Here is a 20,851-nt window from a genome sequence, read left to right as displayed (position 1 = left end):
CAAAATTGCACTTGAAGAAACATCAGTGTGATAGGAACTACTTAAAATAACAGAAACTACCAGCCACCAGAGGCTTCACTTTTGGGAGCGGCCATGTCCTCCATCTTTATGAACAGCCTATAGTTCAGAGGTTGAGAGCAGCTGTGGTCATTGTCTTCTTTATGAATCTGTTTCTACAACAACTACATTTATTGGGGGAAATATTATGTAATAATCTACAAATGACGCCATATATTGGTGCTATTCCTACTTTTTCTTTCTTGTATGATATGTCTATCATTATAAACAAAATTTCAAAGTCATGTTTCCATTATTAAGACTTAAAACGTGATGAAACTGCGTTATTCTGTGTAGTATAAGTGCTGATCTTCAATAACAAGGGAGAGAGAAACGGTCCAAAAAAAACGAGCTACTCTGAATGCAGCACTTAGTGGGTGGAACCGGTGTGGTCCAATAGGATGCAGCGATGACTGACACGTCAGAGGTTTCCTCAAACAGACATGTCAGCCTCCGGATGTTGAAGTGACTGGACTCAACTCCACCATGGTGAGTTTACAGGATTTAGAGACAAACTGAGGAGCGAGCTGCTTCAGATAAATTATGTTTAGTGTAGTAGTCTGTTTTTACTCGTCACTGTTTGCTCGCTGCGGCTCCTCAGCTCCCATTCAACGCTAAATATGATAATGTAGCTGGTTCTGAGTCAGGCTGCTAACTTCTCCTCTGTGGTTCCCCAGGTTCTATTCATCGCTAAATAATAATAATAATGTAGCTGGTTCTGTGTCATGTTGCTAACTTCTCCTCTGTGGTTCCCCAGGTTCTATTCATCCCTAAATAATAATAATAATAATGTAGCTGGTTCTGTTGCTAACTTCTCCTCTGTGGTTCCCCAGGTTCTATTCATCCCTAAATAATAATAATAATAATGTAGCTGGTTCTGTGTCATGTTGCTAACTTCTCCTCTGTGGCTCCCCAGGTTCTATTCATCCCTAAATAATAATAATAATGTAGCTGGTTCTGTGTCATGTTGCTAACTTCTCCTCTGTGGTTCATCAGGTTCTATTTACCACTAAATACTAATAATGCAGGTGATTGTCTTTAGCTGGTTGTGTGTCAGGCTGCTAACCTCCATGTGGTTCTTCAGGTGTTTGTTCCTTCCTTCACTGGAACCATCCTCCGGCTCAGAGGGCAGCTGGAGCTCAGATGTCACCTGGACTCCACAGATGGTACTGACTTGTAATTTTTTATTTCAGGGTTCACTTCCCTCCTGTTGTTTTTGTTTCTTTTTCTGCAACAAATCTTTATCTTATCTGATCTTATATGCATGGGAGGAAGTTCATCAGTGGGGAAACATGTAGTCAAATCTGTTAGTAAAGTAAATGTCCCAATACTGAGAGAGGAAATCTTCCTGGTTTGCCATCATGTAATTGGAGCTGTCCTTACATAGATTATGTCAATTATTATTATTATTATTTTACATATTATAATAAACTTGTTCTGAATGTACCAACGGGTTTTTAAAGGTTCACTGTGTGTAGAATTTAGTGACATCTAGTGGTGAAGTTGCATGTTGCAGCTGAATACCCCTCACCTCACCCTGTGGTAGTCTTCAGTTGTCTTAAAAACTTAAAAGGTATTTTAGTTTGTCCAGTCTGGGCTACTGTAAAGAAAACATGGTGGCCCAGAGGGGACTCGCTCCACATGTTAATATAAAGTTTTAATTCTAAGGGAAAGAAACAACAATTCGTACGATTTAGATGAAAAACATCACTAGGATTATTTTATATTCAATTTCTGCCAATAGATCCCTTTCACCTAAATCTTAAATGCTGGACCATTAAGGTGACTCGCTCACAGATCTCCTGTCTGCTGTCAACTTGGAAAGACAAAGAGATTCTAGAGCGTTTGATTATAAGGGCTGATGTTGGTGTGGATGTGCTATAAACAAACAACAAACACTTTTCGTGGCTGACTTTATACATCATATCCTGCATACAGGGGTATGCTCTACCCAGGCATATCCCTCGATTGAACATTGTGGACACTTCCCTGTTGTCGTAAAACTTTTCTCACACAGACAATCTTCTGCTGCATTTTCCATATGTTTAAGGCAAATGTCTTTCCCCTTGATTAAGTGAGGAGTCTCTACTAAACCATGAAAAACAACAACAAACTGTAAATACATAAATGTATATGTGTAGTAACTTCAGACGTTATCTTTATCACATCATCCTCTTTAAATGTTAAAATGACACTGTCTCTTTCTCTGTCCCAATGTCAGTGTTGCGGATGCACAAGGCGATCTCAGAAACATTTGAGACCCTTCGCTCTCAGGTGAAATCTGAATCCTGTGTCCTCGCAGTCTGTGACAGCCCTGTTGTTATTTGGCCAAACAAAGGCATAAATGTAACACCTGAAGACATAACACCAGACACACTGTGTGAAGACCTACATCAGTGGATACAGTGAGTCAGTTACAGCTTTTGTTGATCTTCTGGACTAGTCTGTAGTTTTGTCTCTTTGTTCATCAGCAGCACAGTAAATTCTATTTTTATTCACTGTAGGTCAGATGAGCAGGAGAGCTTTGGCAAGAAATCTGGAAAAAAGAAAAACAAGAGAAGTTCAGCAGCGGTAAGTTTTTCTAACAGCGAGAAGGGTGTGGGAGTGCCAAGACAGAAATAGTAATAATGTCCCAATAGATCAGAAATGTTGCTGGAACACTGCAGAATACTTTTAAAGTTTATTTTCCACACCGTAGCTGCAGGATAATTTCAGATATTTGAAAATGCCTTATCGTCCTAATGTGTTGAACATTCCCCCATATTTGTATCTGTATCATGTAGAGTGTCATAAACCTTCACCTGATGATGGAGGTGACAAACCCAGGTCCCCTCTCAGCTCCCATCCTCAGCAGAACAGTCCAGAAGTCCCACTTCCTGTCAGCAACTCTTCCTATGGACTGTGTTGTCTGCACAAGCTGTGACGACACAATCAAAGAGTATGTTTTATTTATTTGAAAAACATTTTTTTTATTCATTCTACTGATCAGACTCTTTAAATATTATACACCAAACATAGTACCCCTCGTTTCTCACTGTTAACAATATTTGTTCTGACGTTGCAGTGCCTGCAAGCATCTTGTGGAAGCACTCACTCACCAGCTATGTGAGATGGAGAAAGTGACCCTTCGGCACATGAAAGGGACGACGCTGTTTGTCCCTGAGCCGCTGCACTTCCTTCTTCCAGAACCAAAAGCACTAGTGACCGTGGTTTACCCAGCAGGAGTGGCTGACGGCCAACTAGAGACTCAGCGTAAGGTGAGAACCTCTGACTGAGTTTCCTTAAAATCTATAATGCACTGGCAAGCAACTTTTAAATCTCCTGATATTAGAGTTCAACTCTGGTGAAGATCCAGGGGAGAAATGAGATACAGAAAGTCCAACATTTTATTTATCCAGCAGCCACTGGATTAGCTTCAGCTCCAGCTTGTATTTGTAAATTAATTCTGTATGAAATTTCTCTCTGTAGGAGCTGCATCAAAAGTTTGAGCTCGCAGATGACAGGCCTTATTTTAGAAGAGCCAATGCGTACCACTTTCCCAGCGAGCCCTACAAAGACGGTTACCTCCGCAACCCTCACCTGGTCCTTACACACCCTACCGTGGATGATGGGAAGGTACGACTAATTACCATGTCACACTCTGTCTCCTCAAGGAATTTGCATCGAATAGAAATCCTAATAGTATATATTTTTTTCAAGGTGTACTTGGTCCAGGGGATCTACAGCTATCACCACTATATGCAGGACCGTATGGATGACAATGGCTGGGGCTGTGCTTATCGCTCCCTGCAGACCATCTGCTCCTGGTTCCAGCAGCAAGGCTTTGTAGAGCAGCCTGTGCCCACTCACAAAGAGATCCAACAGGTACATCTGTGACTTAAACCTCAACACAATAGAAAATATACCTGTCTTACTTAAATGTTTTTAATTTGCATATCTGCTGGTCTCTGGTTTACAGGCTTTAGTGGATGTTGGAGACAAGCAGTCGTCCTTTGTGGGATCTCGTCAGTGGATCGGATCCATAGAAGTTCAGGCGGTTCTGAACCAGCTGCTCGGAGTCACTTCCAAGATCATGTTTGTGAGGTATGGTTACATATATTACACATATTAGCACCTTGTGTGTGATAAAGTTAAAATGGCACTTTTATTTTTCTTATCTGACAGCTAATCTGTGTACTTTTCAGTCAAGGCTCTGAGTTGGCATCTAAAGGCAGAGAACTGGCCAACCACTTCCTTACAGAAGGAACTCCGATCATGATCGGTGAGCAGAATGTCAGATTATTGTTATCATTATTATTATAAGCATTTTGTGTTCGAATTAACTTAATCAACGTGCACATAGTTATAACTTATTGCTTACTATTGTGTAAATTATACATTTGGTTATATATCTTTTGTAAGATTATAATATCATCATACCTGCAGTTTACAGCAACAATGTAATTAACATTATAATCTATAGACACAAAATCTATGATCCGGGTTTTGTTTTAAGGATCTGGTCACCTTGACAATCCCAAATACAAGATTGGACCCTTCTGTGAGACCAAAATTGATTGACAGGTTATTTATCCCTGAGTCTAGACAACATCTTAATCCCTCAAATCACCACAAGGCACATTTAGTATCTGTTTGGAGCTTTTCAATGATCTTTGCTTGTTTTTGTTTCATTAATAGCATTTGTCAACACAGGGTGAATTATCCTCATAATCTCAACGATCATAAGAGAAACAGTGATGCTTATTTGATACATGTAATTCTTTGTGTAATAGATTTTGTATAAATTAAGAGATTTTAACTAACTACTCATTAAAACAACAAATTTCCCTTAAATGCAAATACGATATTGCTGACTTATTGATGAAAGGGTTCTGCATTTTCAAAGCCAATATTTTGTTGTAACAATATTATTTAGTTGTGTCTAACAAAGTCAGTAAACCTGTCAGAATCAGAGCTTTGTTAACAGTTGGTGCTGTGTTGCAGGTGGGGGAGTCTTAGCTCACACTATTCTGGGTGTGACATGGAGCGAGACCACCGGACAGATCCGCTATCTCATCCTAGATCCACATTACACAGGAGCAGAAGACCTGCAGGTTATCACAGACAAGGTAACACATGCTTCCACAGTGGCTGTAGTTTGCTCTGTGTGGGACAAAAGACCTCTTCATGTACAGTGTTGACCTTGTTGTGAATCTTATCCCCCACAGGGCTGGTGCGGATGGAAAGGACCAGACTTTTGGGATCAAACAGCGTATTATAATCTGTGTCTGCCTCAGAGGCCAAAGATCATCTGAGCTCACAGCCTGTCTCATGGACATTGTTTCATATGGAAAAGAATATGGAAAACCTATGGAGTCACACTTTATCCTGTTTGTTTTATAGGAATGTGTCCAACTTTGCCAATTTGGAGTAATATCTGAAAAGGCACAACTAAATATATAGATGTAATTATCTATCTTAAAAAGATGAGTTAATCATCATAATGTGCACTTCAAGTACTCTTGATTATTTAATATCAATCTTTTTTTGCATTTTATGAGTTTCTGAAATTCAATAAACAATAAAATATATTGCTATAGTCCTATCACAGTTAAATAACACATTAGCCACTGAATCTTTTTTTCATTGATAATCACAATTAAGGACTATTTCTTGGTATTCATTTATAAACATGAAGCAACTATGAGATGAGATAAAAATGAAGCGAAATCTAACCTCAGTCTTATTCTTATGTTACTGTTATTGATTTATTTATGGTGGAATGAATAACAGTTATTTTACAGTAATCCTTATTTTGCTGTGGACGTTGTAGAAACACGCGAAGGTGTCTGTCTGACAAATTTGGTCGTAGAGAATCTGCTTCTTAAGCTTTTAGAGCCTGATCACTGATCTTTCTGACTTTATTGGAAAACAATCATTTGGCTTTTATTGAGTTTTCACAACCAGTCAGTTGTCAGAGTCAGATTTATGCTTTTCTCCTCTCACCAACAGACATAAAGAAATGTGAACTTTATGATTAAAAAAAAATCTTGAATGTTACACTGTCACTCTTTGTGGCTTCTTATGCATGGGTTGATTGTGTGGGACTGTTGCAGTAATACCCCCATTCAATCCCCATCTCTACCCATCATGCATTGGCATGTAAATTCGATGACAGTGACCAGACATAGGTTTATACGATAGATTCCTCCAAGGACCATTGTCATAGGACATCGGCATTTCATTAGTGTGTGTCACTTCTAGGTCTAACTACGTTATTAGGAGGAGACCATGACAAATTGTGATTTCAGGGGACGCGCCTCTAGATAATCCCCTCCCTTGTTAATGGAGATGCACTGAAGGGAGCAGTTACTTTGGAATAATAGATCCCCACAGAAAAACTAAATGACCTCTTCTCTGTTCCTCTACAGCTTCTGTTCCTATGTATGTTTAAATAGTTTTAGTTTAGTTTTACTTTTGACTGTAAGTGCAAATCACGGCAATGTTAGGTTGCCTGTTGGCTGTTTAAAACCCAGATTGTGTTAATATGTTGAAGGCTGTCACTTGGTTTTTCACTCAATATACTGGATGAAAATACATTTATAAATAAAAGAAATTCACAGAGTAAAACAAACCAAACAAGAAATTGTATGTGAGATTAACATTATACAGTTTATAAAGAAAGACCAAGAGTACATTTAAGATGAGTTCAAATTTACATTTAACGTAAAACTCATATGTTCAAACTTTTACCCCTGATAAATGCATGAGTAAACAAATTGTGCAGGTTCAATATCATAAATTATAGATTGAATGTTTAAGATATATTCATTTGACATTGAAATCTGAAATTGGCTACAATTAAACACTGGGATTTCATTCTTTTTGTAATTTTCCAAATATCTTTATAGGTAGAATAGCTCTAATATTTAGAATTTAGATGACTTGGGTTTCTAGTAAATATTATAGTAAATGTGACCCTCATCTTGCGTGCAATCTGCAGTTGTTCACGTTGTATAATGATAAATGTTCAATAAAGAATTTGTCTGAGATCACTCGAATACAGTCACAGCATCGTAGAAAAATGTAATTGTTTGGCCAATTGTCTTTAGAACTATTTAATAAAGTTCTTGACATTCTGGTTTACATAGGGTGATGAAATATATGATGACTCTCTCAGCTACAGCGCAGGGTCACCCACTAGTCTGGATTTTTGTATTGTTCATGAGCCACTTTATATCATCAAATAGACTTTGAGCCTCCTGAACTTTTACTTTGAAGGGTATTAGTCTCTTTTACCCTTTCTGAATTTTATTTTATACAGCACCTTTCATACATAAAATGCAGCTCAAAGGGTTTTACAATAAATGAAATAAGATAGATTAATAAGAACACGGCTACAATAAAACAAAGACTAACTGTAAAAAACATAAAACTGGCAAAAGGTATAAAAAGAGGTTTATAGAATAGTTGTATTAAATAAAGACACTGATGATAAGGAATATATATTCATATATAAATACATTACGAACAGAGATAAAACATATATAAAAATAAACTAATAACCTTCATTTGTTTATTTTGTTTTATTCTTGGCCATTTACTGCCGCATAGCAACCGTTGCTAGGAAGTGACGACATGTTGTTACTAGGCGCCATGTCGCGCTCGCAGCATCCAGCAGTAGTTCTCTGCCAACGAGCGGGTTTCTAACGCAGCTCTGAGGTTCGTGTGTTCGTCTTCTCTTAGAAACATCGTGTCTGAGGAGAAGAACACAGACATAGCGTCAAACTCCGTCTGTCTCTCCACGTCAGGTACAATATCGCTGCCACACCGCTAAAGCTAGCTAACCTGGGGGAGTTAGTTAAGCTAGTTTGCTAACAACCTCATTACAACGTCCAATATATGTTTCCCGTTGTGTTTCTTCGGTGAACAGCTGTGTAGTTAATATGTTAGTGATACTTTCTACAAATACGTCTCAGTTTACATTGGTCACAGTTTATGACTAATAACGTTTCATTTGTCTCATTGTTATTCATTCAAGTTAGACACAGTTTAAAGACTATGTCAATGTGTTAGCAGGTTTAAGCTCCTCAATTACAAATTAATGACAGAATTACATTTCAGTCTCGAGGCAATGTCTTTCACTGCTTGGGTTTGTTTTTGACGCTAAACTAAAGATATGAAACTTATTTTTGAGAAAATAGGACTAGATGGTGAATATTCCTTTTAAGTTTGAAGGTCGTGTGCACAAAACAAGCTATACAACTTGACTCAGTGCCATATTAAACAGATCAAATGGGAAATTCCAATTACTTAAGGAGCTTGAACCAACAAACCCTTTGCATGTTTGCTTGAAAGGTGAATCAAACGATTGTTATTAAAATATTTTGAAAAACAAATGATTTTCATCCACCAACTGTAGACCAACAAACATAATAACAAAACATAGCAAACAGAAAATAAATCAAACAAAACAAACTCAGAATAAAGTGAATTTACTCTGCCTGTAACTAATCAAGCTTCTCCTTCATAAAGAATATATCATCAATAATACGCCAAACCTAAACCATCAAAACAATCCATCTCTATCAAGCACACTCATATATATATATATATCATTATATATAAATATAGATATTATTATAGATTATTTACCCTTAAAAATGTAACAAATATATATATTTTTTTAACACTCTGATAAATCATTTAAGCTTTAACCTGCAATCTATTGTAGAGAACATTTGCATCTATTCTTATTTTGCTAATCTGACTTTAATGTGTTGTAATATTGGTGATAAGTGCAGCTTGAAAACTGTAGACTGATACTTCACATATTAGGGAGAGTAATTTAGACTTTTTGTTGTGGATTTATTTCAAAAGTTTTTTGATCACTGTTTTGTCATGTTGTGTGGAAGTAATGAGAGACCACTATGGTTAGCTGTATTATGAAGTAAAGATAATGTTTTGTAAATGGCCTAAATCATGGAAAACTATTTCTCTTAAATCTTTAAATGACATGAAAGACATCAAAGACCTCATCCTCACACTCTCAGACAGGTTCAGTGGGTGAGATCAGACGAGTCATGTTCAACCCCAGTGAAGTTGAAGGTGAGGTGGATCATTCATTTTTCGACAGTGATGCTGATGAAGGTAGCATCAGCAGAGGAGGGGAAATGATAGAGCATGAGCTTCAAGCAAAACAGACTGAAAAAGCAAATGATGGTTTGTCCCAGAGGACTGATGGGACAGAAAAACAAGTTAACAACAACCGAAGCAGTGGGGAAAGTAAAGAGAGCAGCTATATATCAAAGGAAGAAAATAATCAAAGGGTTTCGGACCTATCATCTGTTGCCTCTATGTCACAAAAAGGCATCAGTATCAGCAGTGATAGTGAGGAAGATTACAGTGAGCACTCTAAAAGACCCAATAAGACATTCATGGCTTTGTTAGATGAGGTGAATGATAGCGACATGTATAACCAGAGTCCAAATAAAACTGAAGAAGAAGCTTCGCCATCCACTGCCACACACTTGGAAAGGAGAAATAAACACTCTCCTAAAAACCTGACAAGAAAATGGCGCAGCCAAAGTCCATCCCCCACTTCAGCTGAGGAAGCAGACTCAGAAAGCTGTTCTAGATGTAATAGTAGTAGGTCGCGCACCTCTCACAATTCCATGAAGTCGTCTTTATCTCCTCGAGAGAGAAAGGCCAGAGTGGGCTCAGCAGGATCTCGGGATATGCCCACCAGATATACAGAGGAGTCAGATTATACAGCGACAGATGTGAGCTCCCTCTACTCCCCTGACATCAGCCCTCTGCAGTATTTGGACTTGAAAGACACAGAGGCGGAGGAGTGGCAGGAGAGTGTGCCCTCCAGTGGCCTCAGCGATACACATCACAACGAGGACTCAGATCAGGATGTGGATGAGTGTGAGTTCAGAAACTATTATCACAAAATTATTTATCGCTTTATTTAGCTGGGACAATGTATAGTACTAGTCATAAAAGTAAATGCCTCAGATTAAGTTAATTCACTTTTGAGACAAATAAAAGGCCATTTAAACATTGCAAATAACACAGTTACTCTGTAAAAGAAAATGAAAATACTATTCTAAATACATTCTCCTTTTCATCGATCAGTCACCCTCAATTCAGAGAGTCAATTTGGAGGTGGAGTGGCCGTCTGCTATGCTGTTCAGAAAAACAGGAAGAACTACTCATTCATCAACGAAAAAACCCGCCTCATAGGTCTGGAGAACCAGCGACTGCTTCGGGTGTTGTCACGTATTTCTTCCAGACCAGACAGTACAGCGAAGAAGGAAACCAATAAAACCAGCAACTCATCTGCCATTCGCCTTAATTACAGTGCCATTAACAGACAGCGGGAACAGAAACGCATCGACAGGGAGAATCTGGTGAGCGTTCATTTTCTTGTTTTTTGGCATCAATCTAATATAAATCTCCATGATTTATATGTATTTCGTATTTATTAGAATTAGGTTCCCTGGGATCATCAGCACACATCAGTTGCATCTGATCCATGGAAGGAGATCTATATATAGAGTCAAATTTCCACCCTTTGCAAATAGCATGTATTCCTGTATCTCTCTAATACAACCCATTGCATACTCATCACTGTGAACTATATGAAAAATTGGTCTGGCAAAAAGCAGAGAACTAAATTCTATCTTTGTACCATATGGAATGAATTCCAGAGGGTTTTTTCTCTTGTCTGTTTTGCAAAAGAAATCTAGATCTCAATGGAATTATTTAAAGAAAAGTAATATCTTCCTAATATATGGGCACTGTGGGTCAGGAGGTAGTGAGGGTTGTCCACTAGCCACAGTGTCGGTGGTTTGATCCCCAGCACCTCCAGCTGTGCTGCATATAGAAATGACTGCTGTAAAGCAGTTTGTGTGGTTGATAAGATTGGAAAGGTGCTATATAAAAAATAGTCCATTTACCACAATTAAACAATTGCAAATTGCCCAAATATCATAGAATATATGGGGGTGATGTATGAGATGAAAAGATAGGTCAAGTTTAGTCAGTGATATGTGTCACTAGAGTGGAAAAAATATATAGAACTACAATAAAAAATCAACAGAATTTTTCTTGAAAAATATAATAATATATATAATGTAAATGCAAATCTTTGCTGCATTGTTAATATCGTTGTAAACTGTGAAAGGCTCATTTAGGCAACATGTTGGACTATATGTTTAAGGATACCAGTCAGATTGGGGGTTATCTGGTTAGTGTCAGTCTGAGTGTCACCCCTGAAAGCAGACACGGATGGACTTGGACAGATGGCAGCAGGTGGCGGGCTCGCCGCAGTGCCTCAGAGTGACATTAAAAGACAGTTCAGCGTCTGCAGCTGTAGCCCCTCACCTCATATATTCACTGTGCTTGACCACGCAGTCATAAAAACACAGGCTCAGACAAGTAGCAGTGTTAATTCAGCAAGTTAATTTTGGAGAAACCATTTTTTTACTGTTACTAAATGAAAGCAGGGAACACTCTTCATTCTTTTCTTTTATTGTCACTAATGTTTGTCATTTTAACTGAGTAGAAAATATGTCCATATTGTTTTGTATAGAGGAATCAGTGCCAGTCATTATCAGGACAAACTGTTCCTCCTCTTGATTCTCTCTACGTTGTGCATTTCGCCTTCTCTATTCTTAGAGTGAAGTAATTGAATCTGCCGTGTGATTAGTGTATCCACCCCACACATCACACATGTGTCCTGCACAAGTAGAATTAGTTATGCACTTTCAAGATTGGTCAGTTGCACAAAGTACTTCATTTTGTATAGGGGAGAGCTGGAAAAAGCAGTAGGTGACAGTGTCTGCAGTGACTGTAAAAACCAGCAGCTCTTTGGAAAATTTGTGAACTTCAGTACTTGAGCAGTTCGCTGGTTACATTGCTTCATAGACAGTTTTTGCTTACTGGTGGATTTCTGCACAGCACAGCATGCATGTGGGTGTGTGACTGCATGTATGACATTCAGCCATTTGCCTACACTGTTTTTGTTTCATGCTGTTTGGTTTTTTTGTGCTGTGAAGTACCAGATATATATTTTTTCGCCTTATTTGATTGTGATTCGTACAATAGGGCTATTTTGTGCTTAATTTCTTCATTTAGAAATGATATAGATGCTTTTTAAAAGTTACAATAAATGTGTCAGTAAATATAAATGGGTCAGTAAATAAACAGTGTTTTGCTAGAAATCATCAGCATTCATATCGTACTCTTGCGTGTGAGTCTTAGTTCATATTTAAGTCTTGTGTCTGAAGTCAGACATAACACAGCCAGAGACACTGACTGACTTTAAGGGTCTGTCGAGCCTTCGTAGTGATATGAGCTCTACTGAGTTTTCTTTGTTGTTTGTGAACCTCTTTTGAGTGGAAGAATTTGGTATAAGACAATACATCTTAGAATAGATTCTCAACTGAAATGTATTTGTTCCTTGCAGGCTTTTCTGAAGCGACTGGAGTCTGTCAAGCCAACACCTGGTTTGTGTCGCACAGAGCTACTAGCATCATATTTTGGAGCACCTGTTAACCGAAATCGACCCTCTCCAAAGAAAGACACGTCCACCAGCAGAACAAAAGCAGGCAAGTTATTTGTTTCTGACAACTTTATTGTGTTAAAATACAATTGGCAAATGAGTACCTGCTCACATAACCACACGACACTTTAAAAAACAAGCATTTCTTGTCCATCTCTCCCTCATTTACATATTTCATATGTACGACTGAACCAGGAGGGTCAGGAGATTATCACTTTTAGAAAAAGCCACTTGTGAGGTAACTTCCCAGCATCTTACCACCTAAGCACACAACCCTTGTGGAGGGTTATCATCCCTCAATAGAAGGTTCACAGGGAGTCATTGACCCTGTTCAGACCTGGTGTTAACATCTGTCCTGAGAGATCTGATCTCAAAGAGAACCAGCGTGTGGCACTGTGCTGCATAACACTGCTCAAATCTGATGCTTTCAGATAGCTACAGATACAGAACTTTAATAAAGACTAAGATTTTCAGACAGAGTGAAGCCGCTGTGGATGACGGATTAGAAACAAAAGTCTTTAACAACTTTGCTGAAGCTCCTACTCTCATCGAAAAAACATTTACTTGTTGATTTAAATCACTCTAGGAGTTTTGGGAGAATATTTAGAGGTGATTTTTTTAGCATTACTATAGAATTATCCGTTATTGTGTAAACTGCAAAGTAGAATCCAAGGTACTCATTGGCAATTTGATGTGTGTGTGTGGGTTTTAACCAGCACTGCACTTTTTTGTTGCGGCTAAAATGTTACATGTAGAAATTCTTTTTTTTAAATTTACTTTTAACAATATTAAGTATTGATAAGTGTGTAATTAGGACATATCTTTCTGTTGTGCAGCAGCAAGTCCAAGGTCATCTACTTCCACCAACCACAGCTCCAGAGCAGTTTCCATCCCCACAGACTCCGACAGCACGCCTGTACCAACGTCAAACAAATGGTGCAACAGCTAAAGCCGTTTACAGACATGAAGTCCAGAGTTTGCCTTTCACTTATAAAGAACGCAGCAGGAGATTCCCTGGTCTCCGGAGGACTCAGGTGAGGGTTGGCAGCTGCGTAGAGCATGCAGGAGGCCAGGCATAACATGTAAGAACCACCGTGGGGACCACATGTTTTTGTTTATAGCAAATCGAAACCGGCATCAGCCCTCATCATTCTTGACATCGTCGTTGGTGTATTCTGTGTATGGCACAGCTTTTCAAATATTTTAATTTTTAAATTTTTGTCAGCTTTACATCTGATGGGTGTTAGAAACATCAATATGCTCCCTCACTCGCAGTGAATCTTCCAGAGAATTTCCTGCTGTTCTCTTGTGGGCTTCTTATTTCAAGTTCTATTCTATTTGCTTGATAAAGAAGGTGGACTTTTTTCTGCTCTTTTAAGCTGAAATAGAGCAAATGATGAAATTGTTATACAGGCTAATATTTCAACTGTGGCTTTGCCAGTAAGTTATGAAGAAAATATTGCCTTCACTTCAATTGTTATTATAAATTATACATTTCAAAAATAACACTATACATTTATTTATTATTTCAGTAACTGACATTTTGGTTAATTTCAGCAATTTCTCACATTTCTTCAAATTCTGCTTGAGAATTATAAACAAAATTAAAAGGTTTTATAAAAATGAATCTTAGTTGTTATGAATATATTATAAGTTATAAAATAAAATGCTGCTACTGCCATTAGTAAGCAGTGTGTTATTTTCATCTTGGGGAATGGTGGATATTTTCATTGTCTAAACTCAAACATTTGTGTGCCCAACTACCAGAACACAGGAGGATATTTTTAATGGATTCTTGGTTAGAACCTGAACATATAATCTCTCTGTGTTTGTGTGGATATTTTTACTAAAATGAGACACACCTTTCTCCTACTTTTGTCAAAAGTGCAGGTGTTGGAGAAAAACTGCTCCAATATGTATGAACAGATTGTTAGAGGTGAAAATCAGTGCGCAAGCCTCATCTTCGGTTTAAATATCATAGATATTTTCTCCATATTTTAATTGTATTGGCTTTACACTGTCACAGTAGTAATATCATCAAGACCCCTGGTCAAAGACTAAAATCCAAAATCTAAGAAAGACAGCTACACATTGTATATTACAAATGATTTTTTATAAATTGCACCACATTTATCTTTATATTGCGCATTTATAAAACACCCTTATATTGCATACAGTATATTACTTGTACATTCTAGATTCTATTTAAATTTTATTTGCATTTCTTGCTACACTTTCCCCATGTGCTGCCATTTACTTAAGAGCCACTGTGTCAACTTTTATTTACTCCAAGGAGGTTTAATACAGGTACTTCTTACCTCATCCGTCATTTTAGGATAAAGATGATGGATGAATTCAGCAGCCTCCGTTTCAGGGTCCTGTTATTGTACCTGCTCACTAATTTTAATGGTGACATAACTTACTGGGACTCCTGAATAGAACAGAGCCATCAGTAATGTTAACTGTTTTTCTTACTGTGATAAGTCAAAATGTTTGCTGTGAAACAAATCTATTTAACAGCAGATGACATGTTGGCGTGACAACAGAACGTTCTTTGGAAAAAGAATGGACCATTGACTAATACATTTTTATTCTTAATAAAATAGTGTATGAGGTGGGATACATGGGTCAGAGTGGTCACAACACAATATTACATGGCCTCAGCAACTGCTTCACAAACTGACTAACATGAGGAGCATATGGCGGGTGGTTACAGTTATCCTGTGCATCATCACATCTCCACTCATCCACCGGCTTGACTTTGTCACACTGAAAGTTTGTGCCCTTTGGCACGTCGTAGATAGGATATGTACAGATTATGAGGGAGGCATGTTAAACCCAGGCCATGTGCACCTTTCCTCATTGGACTTCTGCAGAGGAACACATGCCCACATTGTAATTCACCACAAGCTGTTATCACCCGTTCACATGATTTAAGACTCAAACAAAGAGATGGTTTCCTTCGGGGCTGGGAGATGAGAAAGTTTATTATGTGTACTTCTTGATCTCGTCATACAACACCAGCACGAAGGCACCACCCATGCCTCTGATCACGTTGGACCAGGCACCCTTGAAGAAGGCCTTTGATCCCTCCTCCTTAATGATCTTCTTCCAGCAGTCGATTGTGCCCGTGTACATGATGTCAGCTGTGGAAATGGAGACAGAGTCAGTGATGCTGCTTGTAATGGATGTGTGCGTAAAAGGCGCCAAACAGACAGAATTAATCGGTTATGGACAGTACTGGCGCTCACCTCCTTTGCGTCCAGACTGCATCATCATGCGACGTCTGACGGTGTCGAAGGGGTATGAGATGAGACCCGCTGCAGCGGTGACAGTCTGGGCAATCATCCAGCTGACGATGATGTGAGTGTTCTTGGGATCTGGCAGCATGCCTGCAAGAGGTAAGAGTCAAGACACTCGCTCATTACTAGAAAACACACATACACAAATGTTGGAAACTTGTTAAAGTTCAGGTCGGACAGATGTGCACACCTTTGGCTGTGTCGAAGCATCCGAAGTAGGCTGCTCTGTAGATGATGATGCCCTGAACTGACACGTTAAAGCCAAGGTAAAGACCCTTGAGGCCATCGGTCTTGTAGATTTTGGAGATGCAGTTGCCGAGACCGGTGAACTCTCTCTCTGCTGCACCCTTTCCGATGTCGGCGGCGAGTCTTGTTCTGGCGAAGTCCAGAGGGTAGACGAAGCAGAGCGAAGTCGCACCAGCTGCGCCACCGGACGCCAAGTTACCAGCGAAGTAGCGCCAGAACTGTGTTTTTTGATCCACTCCACCGAGGAAGATCTTCTTGTACTTGTCCTTGAAGGCGAAGTTGAGGGCTTGGGTTGGGAAGTAACGGATCACGTTGGCCAGGTTGCCTCTCCAGAAGGAAATGAAGCCCTGCTCCTTTGGGATCCTGACCACGCAGTCAATGATGCCTTTGTACTGCATATCTGCGGTGATCTGTCTGCTGGCATGCTGGACCTACAACCAGAGACAGTAAAATATTATTTATTTTAAAAAAGTATCAGTGAAATAAATATTCTATCGTTAAATGTTGTGCAAATGAACTTTGTTACGCCTTATATCCAATAACAATATAATATATGCAATTTTTTTTATTTCACTGTTGATAAAATAGTTTCCACATTACATTTTTTCATATTTTCCGTTCAGGCATCATGCTGTAGTGTTGGCAGCGGCCTCCAGGCTCTTCTCCTGTCACTTGAGATTCTGCTCTGTATTGGATTTCATACTCCAAGTTAAATTTAGCAATTCACTTTCTCTGAATATTACTGCGGTCATCTGTGAAAGTGGAGCAACAATTAACTTAATATAACATAATTTATTACTATCGTTATTTTATTGAATCACATATCGAGGACTTGTCATCATCCACGTCATAGCAGCAACGTTGCAAAATCCGGTGCGTAAAACCATCTCCACATTGACGCAAGAACCCTCGCGTGCCCCTTGACATTACGCACCAGACCAAATGAACTTAATTCACGCACGAGTATACTTCGTGTCTTTTAAAACAAATTCCATTTGTACAATTTGATGTAAGGTTTATCAGTTATCCAACATTTACGCATGCTTTACGCACAAGGCAGTCAACACGTGGCCATGCTGTGGGCAACAGTTGGATCAATTATTTTACCTGCAGCAACAACTTGACTCTCTCAATGGGAGCGACAGCAGTTTTGGAGATGGCAGCGGCGATACCACCGGCCAAAAAGTCCTTCATGAAACTGACCACCGCGTCCGACATGGTTGGATGTTTCTGATGCAAACTTGAGACCCTTGACTTTTCCAAACCTCACCCAGGTCCTCAAGGAAACCCAACGCCCCTTCAAGTGGACGAGGCTCCTCCATCTGCCTTAATATATCCGCGCCATTTATCGCGAGAATTTTGAGTGATTGATTTGCATTCTGTCAAACGGATAAACGAGGTTGGATAAATATCCGAGGTCGAAGGTTAAGGGGTGCGCCATATCCGTGCCCATGGCCATTTTAAAGCTGGGGACGTTTAAAGGACACAACCAGTGAAATGGGGTTAGGGTTAAAGTAACAATTTATTTCAATGTATTTATCTATTAACTTAATCTAATTCTCATCATGGTAATAATGTATTTTGCCTCCAACCCATTGCAGCTGGAGAGCAACCTTGTCACCCACAAACCAGACATAGACTTGTGAGGACAAGTGAGATTCCAAAATACTTCAAATGAAACAAGGACTTGTTGAAGTGAATCTTAAAAAGGCATCCAACAAGGTTTGAATCATGAATCTACACAGTTTAGCCCATTTAAACATTTCACAGCTCACAGACCCACATAGAGAGATTTCCTTCCTACTAACATTTTCAACATCATGTATCACAAATAAAGCAAATTTACATTCAATTGACAGACATGTTTTAAGTCAAGATCGACTGCCGCCTTTTGATTGTGGGTCCGAGGTAAGTGAATGTGAGTTTTTCTAAAAGGAAATCAGGTAGAAAGTATTTAATCATCCACTTCTATCTGTGACTTATTGTCATTTACTTTATTTCAGGCTGAATTTTTCCTCTCAGCACACTGACTTTTTTTTCTGCCCATTCATTTTTGGCACCTGTGGAAAACCTTCGTCAAGTCAGCAGATGGTTAGAAAGAGGAAGAACGGAAGAGAGCGTTTGTCTTTCAAAGTAAGTGTGACACCGGAGAACATTCCAAATTATTCTAGTTAATTTTGTTGTGAAGTATCGCACCGGAAATCAGATTCTGGCGTGAAAAAACTGTCTGATTATGAAGCTGTAAACCCACTGGCTTGTTTGGTTCCACTGAATAACCGATTTTCTAATTAATTCTTATAACTGTACAACTGTAGACAGTGGCATTAAGTGTCATATCATTGAAATAAAGCAGTTCAATCAATAGATTTAATTTTTTCAATGTGAACTACTAAACACCATCTCAAAGAGAATTTAAAAAAATGTAAATAAGGTTTCAGGTTTTTAAGGTTTCATCCTCTCGGTCCTCTCTTCTGGACTCTAACTACCACCTTATGACCACTTGGTGGCGCACTTTGACTTCGTGCATAGGTCCATAGACCAAATTAAAAAAGAACAGGATACTATTAAACTAGTAAGAAGGGAAAATCCACATTCATAATTATTATATTGACTGATGTTCTCATTATTGCTTCCTTGCTAAAAAATATTGCTTGAAGGCATCAAATCAAATTTACAGGGTATTTCTCTGATTTAGACATATTTTATACAGTTGATGCTGTTTGATTTTGTTTTTACTTCTTATTTTCACGCCTGCTTATTTACAGTGGTAAATAATAATGGGGATAGTTGAATCTTGTGTCGGCTCCACGCAGCTGTGTTGTCTGGGCTGACCAGTGGGTGGCACTAGAGAGCTGGTTTACGTTCAAGAGCGTCACAACGTCCCCACAGAGCAAATGTTATAAACCAGTGAACAGGTGCTTTTTTCTCCTGGCTTACTCCACAAACAACAATAGAAAACAGCCTATAATGCACCACTTTACTCGTCCCCCCAAAGAGAGTGGCTCCTTAGTCTTCCCCAGCAGCAGGTCAGAGGTCAGACTCCGCTGCAGGGCTGCAACCTCAGAGCTGGTTGGGGATTCAGCTTCTTGTTCATGTTGTTGCCTTCAGAGAAGCAGGTGCTCTGACGCAGAGGCTTGTTTCCTGCACCTGCTGTCTGACAAGAAAAAGTCACATCTTTTACCGTCTCACAGCACAGAGACTTCACTGTTAGCTGCCAATTCACAGAGCATCTCCGTCCTGAGCTGCCAGGGACTACCTACTATTTTATACCATTATAAAAGCTGATGGTTCTCAGTTTGAAAGGATAATGTCAGTTTCTTTGCAATGAGATAATAGATGACTACTCATTCTCTGGATTTACCATTTACTGTAATTTTTCGATTAACCTCAATTTTGTTGCTATTGACGATGTAGAGTGATGGAGTATTATTATATCATATTCAGAATCAGAATCAATATCACTTTTATTGCCAGGTATGTGAACACACACGAGAAATTTGACTGAATGTTTTGTCTTTGTTCTCTTAGTACAACAGTTTAAAAGAACAACAAACAAACAGAGATGAACAAGGACAAAAGACAATAACAAAAGCTATGTACATGTACAAAGCAGCTATTATTTCCCATAAGACTTTATTATTATCATTATTTGTAAAACCCATCAGATTTGATTTTGCAGTATATGTTATCAATTATCTGGATCAGAAAATTTCTTATGCTTATTATTTCCATAAAAAGCTTTGATTCCATGTTTAGTGCCGTTGAAACTCTTTTTGTACTGTTATTTAAATCTGATCTAGATTTATGAAAGTCGTTGCTCAGTAACCTTAGATCTTGGAGGTTGAGGGAGGGGTCATGGAGGGGGTGTGGGCTTGGATTTGCATTTTGAGTATGAAGAGCTGCAGGTGTTAGACAGTTAGACCCCCCCGCCACACACATATAAACATGCACACAAGCATACACAAAGCCGTTAAGCAAAGCATACAGTCACTGATTTCATATGTTAAGAAGCAACTGTGAAAACCATCTTTTTTTTTGTCTATCTCAGAGCAGCTCAGACGGGACGATAATGGAGATTATGAATGTCAGACAAGGTTAAAACTACAGATATTAGGGTCAAAACTCACCAGCATGAAGCCACTGGTTGATTCTGACTCCAACAGTTTCAGACTGGTGAGATTCATTGTTGTGAAGATATTTAGCTTTGAATTGAATGAAAGGAATAATAGAGCTCAAACACTGAGATTATATTGAGATTTAACTTTGTATCGATACATCACAACTTTATATGTATATATATATATATATATAGTTTAATATATAGTTTCTTATAAAGGTGAGAGCAGCTGCACACTTTCTATTTGATCAAATATTACCTAAACAGTCATAAATAGTTCATTTCCTGAGAACTTTCTATTGTCAACTGTAGATTAATACACATTTGTTTCTCTAGAGAGAAGTGAGCATTACTCAACATAAACCAACATGGCCACATTCATTGTAATTTACATGTAAGTAACATGTCACCCTGTGCAACACTGTGGCTCAGTGATAACAGATTTGTACAGAGGAATACACTTTATCAGACTTTGGCTACACAGACGATACTTTATACTGAATATTTGATGGTTTTGATGACTATAGGAAAAATTTGAATATGGCTGGAATTAAAGTTATGTAGTAATCTTAAGGATGT

At 38.6% G+C, this 20,851-nt stretch overlaps 3 protein-coding genes and 1 long non-coding RNA gene across 7 annotated transcripts; 2 read left to right on the top strand and 2 right to left on the bottom strand.

Annotated features, from left to right (window-relative positions):
- The first annotated feature begins 437 nt into the window (after nucleotides 1-437).
- Nucleotides 438-6,096, top strand: ufsp2 (ufm1-specific peptidase 2). Its single transcript, XM_069530201.1, has 12 exons — nucleotides 438-546; nucleotides 1,142-1,223; nucleotides 2,279-2,462; nucleotides 2,562-2,628; nucleotides 2,841-2,995; nucleotides 3,122-3,314; nucleotides 3,526-3,672; nucleotides 3,757-3,921; nucleotides 4,016-4,140; nucleotides 4,242-4,318; nucleotides 5,041-5,165; nucleotides 5,265-6,096. The coding sequence occupies exons 1-12, from the start codon at nucleotides 544-546 to the stop codon at nucleotides 5,349-5,351; spliced, it is 1,410 nt and encodes a 469-aa protein (XP_069386302.1). The 5' UTR covers nucleotides 438-543; the 3' UTR covers nucleotides 5,352-6,096.
- Nucleotides 6,097-7,582: 1,486 nt separating this feature from the next.
- On the bottom strand, nucleotides 7,583-9,223 carry LOC138411157 (uncharacterized). The gene is made up of 2 exons (XR_011243804.1): nucleotides 9,082-9,223; nucleotides 7,583-7,793 (listed from the first exon to the last, which is right to left on the bottom strand). It is a non-coding gene; the product is annotated as an uncharacterized lncRNA (long non-coding RNA).
- On the top strand, nucleotides 7,680-14,234 carry cfap97 (cilia and flagella associated protein 97). Of its 4 annotated transcripts, none has more exons than XM_069530206.1 (5): nucleotides 7,680-9,966; nucleotides 10,177-10,451; nucleotides 12,512-12,653; nucleotides 12,803-12,845; nucleotides 13,447-14,234. In XM_069530206.1, the coding sequence occupies exons 1-4, from the start codon at nucleotides 9,120-9,122 to the stop codon at nucleotides 12,826-12,828; spliced, it is 1,290 nt and encodes a 429-aa protein (XP_069386307.1). In that variant the 5' UTR covers nucleotides 7,680-9,119; the 3' UTR covers nucleotides 12,829-12,845; nucleotides 13,447-14,234. The 4 variants fall into 4 exon arrangements, with proteins under 4 accessions (XP_069386307.1, XP_069386306.1, XP_069386304.1 ...); XM_069530205.1 differs by having other exon boundaries at nucleotides 13,444-14,234; XM_069530203.1 differs by lacking the exon at nucleotides 12,803-12,845.
- Nucleotides 14,235-15,180: 946 nt separating this feature from the next.
- slc25a4 (solute carrier family 25 member 4) lies at nucleotides 15,181-17,505 on the bottom strand. Its single transcript, XM_020100279.2, has 4 exons — nucleotides 17,263-17,505; nucleotides 16,100-16,586; nucleotides 15,859-15,999; nucleotides 15,181-15,753 (listed from the first exon to the last, which is right to left on the bottom strand). Exons 1-4 carry the CDS (start codon nucleotides 17,371-17,373, stop codon nucleotides 15,596-15,598), a joined length of 897 nt encoding a protein of 298 aa, XP_019955838.1. The 5' UTR covers nucleotides 17,374-17,505; the 3' UTR covers nucleotides 15,181-15,595.
- Nucleotides 17,506-20,851: the final 3,346 nt, after the last annotated feature.

The sequence above is a fragment of the Paralichthys olivaceus genome, chromosome 8 (assembly GCF_024713975.1).
Source record: "Paralichthys olivaceus isolate ysfri-2021 chromosome 8, ASM2471397v2, whole genome shotgun sequence".
Classification (NCBI taxonomy): Eukaryota; Metazoa; Chordata; class Actinopteri; order Pleuronectiformes; family Paralichthyidae; genus Paralichthys; species Paralichthys olivaceus.
Note: the sequence above shows the minus strand (reverse complement) of the source record. Positions and strands in the feature narration are given on the sequence as shown.

What these genes read in the sequence shown, in the direction of transcription:
- ufsp2 (XM_069530201.1), top strand. An exon ending in GACCTACATCAGTGGATACA is followed by an intron (nt 2,463 to 2,561) that starts GTGAGTCAGTTA and finishes TATTCACTGTAG; the next exon opens with GTCAGATGAGCAGGAGAGCT. An exon ending in AGGAACTCCGATCATGATCG is followed by an intron (nt 4,319 to 5,040) that starts GTGAGCAGAATG and finishes GCTGTGTTGCAG; the next exon opens with GTGGGGGAGTCTTAGCTCAC.
- cfap97 (XM_069530202.1), top strand. Translation starts at nt 9,120, where the DNA reads ATGTTCAACCCCAGTGAAGTTGAAGGTGAGGTGGATCATTCATTTTTC. An exon ending in AGATCAGGATGTGGATGAGT is followed by an intron (nt 9,967 to 10,176) that starts GTGAGTTCAGAA and finishes TTCATCGATCAG; the next exon opens with TCACCCTCAATTCAGAGAGT. An exon ending in GCATCGACAGGGAGAATCTG is followed by an intron (nt 10,452 to 12,511) that starts GTGAGCGTTCAT and finishes TGTTCCTTGCAG; the next exon opens with GCTTTTCTGAAGCGACTGGA.
- slc25a4 (XM_020100279.2), bottom strand. Translation starts at nt 17,373, where the DNA reads ATGTCGGACGCGGTGGTCAGTTTCATGAAGGACTTTTTGGCCGGTGGT. An exon ending in ATGCTTCGACACAGCCAAAG is followed by an intron (nt 16,000 to 16,099) that starts GTGTGCACATCT and finishes TACCTCTTGCAG; the next exon opens with GCATGCTGCCAGATCCCAAG. An exon ending in GCAGTCTGGACGCAAAGGAG is followed by an intron (nt 15,754 to 15,858) that starts GTGAGCGCCAGT and finishes CCATTTCCACAG; the next exon opens with CTGACATCATGTACACGGGC.